The sequence below is a fragment of the Chiloscyllium plagiosum genome, chromosome 5 (genome assembly GCF_004010195.1).
Source record: "Chiloscyllium plagiosum isolate BGI_BamShark_2017 chromosome 5, ASM401019v2, whole genome shotgun sequence".
Taxonomy (NCBI): Eukaryota; Metazoa; Chordata; class Chondrichthyes; order Orectolobiformes; family Hemiscylliidae; genus Chiloscyllium; species Chiloscyllium plagiosum.
Genome location: NC_057714.1, coordinates 85,667,325 through 85,676,377, shown reverse-complemented (window position 1 = coordinate 85,676,377; position 9,053 = coordinate 85,667,325). Strand labels below are relative to the sequence as shown.

Genomic DNA, 9,053 nt, shown 5'->3' with positions numbered 1-9,053 from the left:
CGCAGCTGCGGGCCCTTAGACAAACTGCGTGCGACCAGCAGGACATTAGGGACCAGACAAAACTGCAACCGCATCTGCTCGCCCAACCCCTTCCCGGCGTTGGGGACAAAGTCCTGGTCAGGGCCGCCCCCAACCAGCCCGGCTTCGCCCCCCGGTGGCTGGGACCGCACGAAATCATCCTCACCAGTGACACAACACTGGTCCCAGCTTAAACCCTTCCCTTAAGCCCCGACCGAACAGACACCCCCCCCCCCCACCCCTTTTTGACTTGACTCTAACTGCCTCCTTTTTCTCCTTACAGCGCGAAGGGCGGACCGGTCCGGGGGGGCCTGCTCCTACACACACTAACCCTACACCCTTGGTAAGGGTGCCCCTCTCTCTCCCTCTCTTCCCACAGATAATGCTTCACCGGTGCACCGCTCTCCTCCCTGCTCTCCTCTTCGCCCTACAACTGATGCCTTCTTTCGCCGAGATACATGACAACTTCTACCGCCACGGTGTTGCCTTCAACGCATCCGACGCCACTGTATTCCTGCAAGGGACAAGCCCGACGAGATCGGCGCGTTCTACAACACCTGGCTGGAGGCCCTCCCGGGCGTACAGACACTCTGTTTATTCTGCACGTCGGAGCGCAACCCGCGGCCGACCTGCCTCCGGCCTGCTGAGGTGATGGACTTGGGGGGGGTCGCATGTTCGGGACAATGTGTGCCATGCCGGAGGACCTCGCCTCTGACCCGGCCTTTGATGCTTTTACTTTACGGGATCTCTAATTATTCTTGAGCTTATCTGATCATTCTTCATGTGCAAATCAACAGCAGTGACTCTTAAGATAGCCTTCATTCATCTGCAGTCCATGACTGCCTAAAAGGTTTGTGAACGAGAAATCATATCCTCCATACTGTAGCATAAAAACTGGACTGGGTATTAATAGTCTGTAGGTCTCTAACAAAAAAATGTCCTGCAATGTTGTGAAGATGCAGAGCTTCCTGGCTTGTACGCATTGTCAAATTATTGCCCTATACAGTACTCACAGCCATGCACAGTTGAGCCTGACTTCTGAAGCGATGGGAAATTATTGTACCAAATGTTCAAACATTGTAGTACAGAGTATACATGCACAGTTGAGCCTGACTTCTGAAGCGATGGGAAATTATTGTACCAAATGTTCAAACATTGTAGTACAGAGTATCATTCTTTATAGTGGCCTTTGTACAAGCATTAGCATTATGTCACTCAGGAAAAGTTTATGATTTTTAAAAGAAAACTGATTCATCACTGCTCAAGCTTTGATCCACTTACTTTCCTGCTTTCTATGTCTTAGCATGACTTCAAACAAAGGATTTAAATATTATGTCAGTGCAGCAATCAAAATAGGACTTCACAGATATTCCGTGATATAACCATTCTTGCTGGAATTTATAATTGTGTTCTTAGGTGTCCCCTTGCTATTATGTCAGTTTGGCTCACTGGTAACTGTCTCACTTCAGAATCAGAAAATTATGGGTTCAAGCCCTACTGCAAAGACTTATAATCCCAAATAAAAATTTGGTGTCTTGACCAAAATTATTCCTCAAATAAAACAGATTAACTGGTTAATAAACTCCCTCACAATTGGCAAATTTTCTCCATGCTCTGAAAATTTTGACTGTGAAGTACATTAGACATTGAGAACATGAAATGTACTTTATGTATGCACATACATTTTTAAGCACTTTCTCTGGCTGAAAATATGGCTTATCAAATATAATATACAAATCGCTCATCATATCTTCTCTTGAAAATGAACACTTACTTGGTCTGATAAAGATCAGGATATCCTTTTAATATTTGTTCAGTCCTAGAAATGCAACAGAAATCAAGTAAATATTTGTGAAACGTACTGCATGTAGAAAAATGAATTGAATCTTCAGGTGTGACAGACATTTCTGACATTGCTTACACTAAGTAGTGTATGCTACTCTTCCACCACTAAATTACTGTCTTCGTTGTCTACACATTGTTCAAAGTCTTACTTCTATGTATACTTCTCATGCCACATTTTGTCACAGGTTCTAACTCTGTGCAGTTTGGCACTTCCACATGATGAAAGTTAAAGAAATTAAAATCCTGAACAGTGCTATTTCCACTCCATCTTACGAACTGGTGAACAACTAATTAATGAGAAAATTACTCAGATATACTTTCTGATAAATGAATCATAGATAATGACAATACATAGTTGAAAGGAAAAGTTATTTTTTGTTTTCAATCTCCCTCATGCTGCTTTGAACATTTTGGCACATTAAGGGGCATGTAGCCTTTGAACAGATGAAGATGTCTGGTCAGAACCAAAATCTATTAAGTCTCAAACACCTTATTTAGCACAATTCTACCTTCAAAATAGCATTAGGCTTAAAAATAATATCCCTAAACCAGATTGTTAAATATGAATCATTAAGGGTTAATCGGGCATGGCAATAAGCAAAGAAAAACACATAAAAAACAAGCAAAGTTTAAAAACAGCCTGTTTTGCAGCAACATCTGGGCTTGTTTTTTTCACAAAGGAATGCTTGGAAAACCTTTCACCATTATAACTTTCACCATCGGACTCTAGGATTCACTAGACAGGGTCATGAATATTCACCACCATACTGGGGTTCACAACACCAATGTTGTGTCAAACAGAGATAGAGGTCCAACTGTCAGCCATCACCCAGAAGTCCCCAATGGGTAGAAGGCAGTGAGACTTACTTGTTGAATATGTCTAAAGTAGTTTAAACTAATAGATTCACTCATTAGTTTGCATTTATCTAAATTACATTAAGCTAATAAATTTGCTTCATATCAAAATGCACTTGCCTTCTTGTAGACATTTTGATCGGACTTTAAAGAACCTGTTAGGCATTTTCAGCCTAACAATTGGTAAGGAGGGTCTGAGCAAAATGTTCATGAAGGAAAAAGGAGGGGAAGACTGAGAAAAAGTTCTCCAACTTGGCTAAAGAGCAGGATGCTGCCACCACCACTTTATGGAGACTGAAATATTCCCTGGTGGCAGCTTGTTTTTCATTTAATATCAGTGACCCATCACCAGTTGTCATGGTGGGATTCTTTCTTTTTCTAACTAACTAATGTACCACAGGAGTAATGGTTTAATTGACTTTAAGTTTGAGAAGCTAAGAGAAGCAGTAGTCTTTAATTGAAGTTGTTGTGTCACTGGCATATTTCAAAATATGACTGATAGATCGTTTAAAGGAAAATTTAGGATCGCCAGCAGTGGGAAGTGTACTGGAACTTGGGGAAATATGTGATGGTAATTATGATGCATCCTTGATAGATGATTGAAAGACGTTATGAAAGGAACACCTGTGTTAGAAACTGTCCTTAATAATTTAGCCTGTGGTGCCCATTTATGTGCTTTACAGTTGGATAAACAAAATAGAAAGCTGCAAAAATTGGTAGAAGAGCTGCAGGATAAAACTGATTACCAACAGGAAAGCACTGTGCCCGTTATGTGTAATATGAGGAAAAGATTGCAGGTACACCCAGTGGGTTCATTGGACAACTAGATATTGATGCTGAAACTGATGTTGAAATGGACTTCTCCTTTAATATAGAAAAAATCAAAACATACCAGACAGTAGTCTGTGAACAGATAGCAGCTGGAACTGTTACCTTGTACAACAATGCAAGTAACCTTGAGAATTCAGTTGACAGCATTTCCCCAACTGTTCCATTCCTGTGTAGCAGTCAAAGCCAGTGTGTAATGTCAACCATGAGCTAGATAGGTTAGATGAAGGAGAGGACACTTAGGCACAGTTAGGGAAGAGACCGACAAGTCCCTTTCCCCCATTTGAACTTAAAGAAGCCCTCTGTGAAAATTGGATTGCATTCACAGAGAGTTCCTCCAACAGTTATAAGGAGAGCATCCCTTATATTTGATTGAAATTAATACTAAAACAAAGATCCAAAAAGATCATAGGTTCAAAATAGGTTCATCCTGAGCCAGAGTGATTTTTGTTTTTTCTTGTTGAACAGATTTCAAGAACAGAGAAAAGATGCAGAGTGTCTTGTGGAGACAAAGCCTTTAAAATCAGGAGAACTCTCAACTGACTATGAATCTCCAATATAACAGCACTGCTGAAAACCACCAAGCATGGACATAATTGTTTCTGAAATTGGGACCGATAAAATTACTTGATATAAGTTGCCAGTTCAAGTACACAATAAGAAATTCAATTCAATTTTAAAAGGCAAATAAATTTAAATCTTTAAATTTTAATTAAAAACAAGAACAAATAGAAACAATCTAGGTAGGTTTAATTTGTATCAGAATAAAATGGGATAAATTGTTAGAAAGAAATTAATTGACCTGTCAGCCCAACAACACTGGGGCTGGACCCAAAGAAATCTTTGAGTCAATTGTTGTCCAGTTTGAATTTGGAATAATTTTGAATATAATCCAGCAAGTTACATTAGTGGGCGGCACGGTGGCACAGTGGTTAGCACTGCTGCCTCACAGCGCTAGAGACCCGGGTTCAATTCCCACCTCAGGCGACTGACTGTGTGGAGTTTGCATGTTCTCCCCGTGTCTATGTGGGTTTCCTCCGGGTGCTCCGGTTTCCTCCCACAGTCCAAAGATGTGCAGGTCAGGTGAATTTACCATGCTAAATTGCCCGTAGTGTTAGGTTAGGGGTATGGGTGGGTTGCGCTTCGGTGGGGCGGTGTGGACTTGTTGGGCCGAAGGGCCTGTTTCCACACTGTAAGTAATCTAATCTAATCTAATCTAATTTGAGGACATTATATAATTAAGGACTTTTTATAAGAATGACCAAACAAGCAAAGTTTAATAATGCTTGAAATCACGTAGGAATAATGTTGGCTTGTATCCTTTAAAGTAATTATGAATGCATGTCTTTTTTTCTCCCACTCTGGACGGTAAGGTTTCTCCAGAGTTCCTGAACCAGTTGTAATGGTAATTAATGGGGATACACTTAGAATAAAATAATAGTAACAGGGAAAGAGTGACACAACATCAAATGGAGATGGGAATGAGTCATTTATATACAGTTAGATGGAATATATCGAATGAAATAAAAAAATAACAGTTTTCTCTTAGAGATACATAAGCCTTTGCTATGTGATTGTTTTGAAGGAACTGAATTGGATGATTTGCCCACTAACCGCAACACTGGAACCAGACGAGGAGGATACATAAGCAACCCCCATCAACTTTTGATCTTTTGAAAAAATTGCCTGCAAGTCAAGAATACATGGCATAATGTTGGGATACCAATATAAGTGTGCACAGGCTGTTGTTACACCAGAAGTAACTTAAATGCAGAAATGCATAGCAAAAATATACTGAAGAACAGGTTTCAAACAAGAACACCTGCTTGACAAAATGGTTAGTGTGGCCTGGAAGAGCACAAAAACACATCTTATATGATAAGGCACTGATACATAATCCTTAACAAAACTGACTTTAAAATAGTGAGTGGCATTGATGAGAGGGAGGTAAAAATTACAACTGGAAATTGGTGGGGGGAAGGGGGCAGATGCAAATACTGAAGAAATAGGTTAAAGTGAAGAAACAGCTGGAGAATCCTTTAAGTCCATGCATAACCTGTCACCAGTTAAACGTGAGCCAATTTTAAACTTTATCACGTCTATAGTCAGCTTGTGACTATAGGACAACAAGCATGGGCTTATGTAAGGTCTTGATCATCTGTTTTGAAGATATCAAAAGGTGGAGTGGAGTGTTAGGCTTAAAAAGTATATCTCCAAACAAGATTAGTTGGACAAGGAAATAAGCAATTAAAGGAATATATGTTAAAGGGAGGTCTAGTGTAAAAATAGTTTGTTTTGGCTGGAATGTAACTGCAATGACTTTACCTTTACTTGGGAACATGCTGTTTTGCAATGACACCTGGATTTGTTTTTTCACAACAGAAAGCTTGGGAGAAGTACTCAAAGATGGCAATACACCACGTAATATTTGATTCAGAATAGCATTACTATTGCAGACTTTTCCTTGCTCGGTAGACCTTTCACCAGAGGACTGAGGTTTGCAAAACCGGTGCAGTGGAAACTGAGATAGAGATCCAAGTTCCATCCACAGAAGGCCTGTCTAACGTATTTTAAGCTAACAATTCACTCATTAGTTTGCATAAATATAAATTAGATTTGTTGTGATTATAACAAGGTCAGTCAGCTGGACCTCACAGAATGAGTTCCTGATTGGGAGTGTTAATCTGGTCCAATCAGAGAGCCCTGGCTGACAGATTTTAAAAAAGGGGAGCATCAGAGAGGCTGACAATCTGACAGCTGACACTGAAGAGGCAGTACTAAAGTCCAAGGACTGTTCATGAATAAATAAAGGGTGACTAAGTGACACAATACCAGATTCTGTGGTGTTATTTCAATGGCGACTAGAGTAAAGCATGATAGAGTCAGAGATATACAGCATGGAAACAAACCCTTTGGTCCAACCTGTCCATGCCAACCAGATATCCCAACCCAATCAAATCCCACCTGCCAGCACCCGGCCCATATCCCTCCAAACCTTTCTGATTCATATACCCATCCAGATGCCTTTTAAATGTTGCAATTGTACCAACCTCTATCACTTCCTCGAGCAGCTCATTCCATACATGTACCACCCTTTGCGTGAAAAAGTTGCCCCATAGGTCTCTTTTATATCTTTCCCCTCTCACCCTAAACCTATGCCCTCTAGTTCTGGACTCCCCGACCCCAGGGAAAAGACTTGGTCTATTTATCCTATCCATGCCCCTCATAATTTTGTAAACCTCTATAAGGTCACCTCTCAGCCTCCAACGCTCCAGGGAAAAAAGCCCCAGCCTGTTCAGCGTCTCCCTATAGCTCAAACCCTCCAACCCTGGCAACATCCTTGTAAACCTTTTCTGAACCCTTTCAAGTTTCACAACATCTTTCCGATAGGAAGGAGACCAGGATTGCAAGCAATATTCCAACAATGGCCTAACCAATGTCCCGTACAGCTGCAACATGACCTCCCAAGTCCTGTACTCAATACTTTGACCAATAAAAGAAAGCATACCAAATGCCATCTTCACTATCCTGAAACTCGCTCACAACAATCATCTTTGAGCTAGGGTAAGCATTTCTTACATCATGACTTTGTTTAGAAAGTGCGGCTTGCTCGACCCGACAATCAAGACTAGGCCCAGTATGTGAAAAGAATGTGCCATACTTTCTGGGCAAATGAGATTGCAGCAGACAAAAAGCAATGAGTAATTCTCCTGACAGCCTGTGGAGTTGCAGCTTTTTCCATTAGGAGCCTAACTTTCCCTGAGGCATCAGATACTAAAATCTTGCAAGAATTGACGGACATTGTGAAGGAATATTAAGATCCCAAGCCTCCTCTGATTCTGAGATGCTTTTGTTTTTACTTTGCAATTCAAGAACTAGGAGAATCCATGTTAGGATTTTTGACAAGGTTAAGATTACTGGCCTCTTACTTTGGTTTAAACCTTAAAGAATGCAAGGAGATCGCTTGATGTGTGGGGTTAATGATGTATCAATGCAAAGCTCTGACAGCTGATTCAGAAGAGGCAGTACTAAGATCCAAGGGCTGTTCATGTGCATACGAGTGATTTGGTGACGGGAAACCGGCCTCTGTGGAATTATTTCAAGATTAAGCTAATAAATTTGATTTATTTCAAAATGCATGCGTCTTCTTATATTCATTTTGATCAGACCTTAAAGAATCTATTGGGTACTTTCAGCCTAACAATACAATGCCTTAAAATGTTTTATTAAATTCATTCATCCAATGTGTGTCACTGGCAATGCCAGCATTTATCGTTCATATCTAATTGGTATTCAGGTACATAATTACCCATGACCTAAAGTGCCAGAGCAGGCTTCAGGAGCTGAATGAGCTAATCCTGCTCCCATGACACAGCAAAACTATGAAACATGCATGTTGGTGGGCAGATAAACAATGCTTCAGGGATGAAGATAGTTAGTTTCTTATAAAGATAGATTGGATGAACTGGGACTATCTTTGGGTCGACTAGAACTGAGGAAAGATGGCTAAGAGAGGTTTAGATGGAGGGATTCAAAGTCATCAGGGGTGTGAACAGAACGGATGGGGAGATTCCGTACCCTTTCATAACATGATTCAGAACAGAGGGCACAGATTTCAGTTAATTGGCAAAAGCAGCAAAAGTGATATGAGAAAAAACGTTTCCATGCAGCAACTTGCTAAGGTGCCTAAGAATGCAGTTAAAGTTCAACTAAAATAATCAAAAGTGAATTTAGATATTTACATTAAAAAGGAAAATTGTGCATCCTCTAGGGAGAATGCAGAAGAATAGCATTAAGTCATTTATTCCTTCTGCGTTACAATATTTCTTGTGAACCAATAGGAGGAGGAGGCTTCACAAATATCTCTATTCCAAAAAAAAGTGGGAACCCATCATACCAGTGCAAAAGACAACAATGAAGCATATGCAACCACTCTTAGCCAGAAATGCTGAGTTGATTATCCTCTTCCGTATCCTTCGGAGGTCACCAGCATCAAAAATGTCAATTTGATTCATTCCACATAATATCGAGAAACAGCTTGATAAGATACGGGATACGACAAAGATCTTGGTCCTGACAATGTTCTCACAATACGACTTAAGACTTATCTCTAGAACCAAATGTATCCCTTCAATAAGCTACAATTTTGGCACATACCCAGTAATGTGGAAATTTGTCCAGGTATGGCCTGCCCACAAAAGTAACAGAAATTCAATCCAGCAATTGATAATAATCAGTCTACTCTCAATCATCAGCAATGTGATAGAAGAGATCACAACCAAGAAGCACTAATCATTAAGTTGTGGGGGAGATAATGAGGGGAGTGATAATGTCATTGGACCAGTAACACAGAAGTCCAGACTATTGCTTTGGAATTCCATCACAGTAGTCCATGGAATTAGAATTCAATCAATAAAATCTGGAATTAAAAGATAATCTCAATAATAGCGACCTAAAACCATTGCAGACAGTGGTTATAATCACATCTGTATCACCAATGGCCTTTT

At 40.4% G+C, this 9,053-nt stretch overlaps 1 protein-coding gene across 3 annotated transcripts in view; it reads right to left on the bottom strand.

Annotated features, from left to right (window-relative positions):
* Window positions 1-9,053, bottom strand: part of LOC122550062 (protein adenylyltransferase SelO-like) — a 113,654-nt gene that overhangs the window by 23,953 nt on the left and 80,648 nt on the right. For all 3 annotated transcript variants that reach the window (XM_043690538.1, XM_043690536.1, XM_043690537.1), the window contains one exon: window positions 1,793-1,837. In XM_043690538.1, coding sequence (XP_043546473.1) covers window positions 1,793-1,837 — 45 coding nt within the window. The remainder of the gene's footprint in view (window positions 1-1,792; window positions 1,838-9,053) is intronic.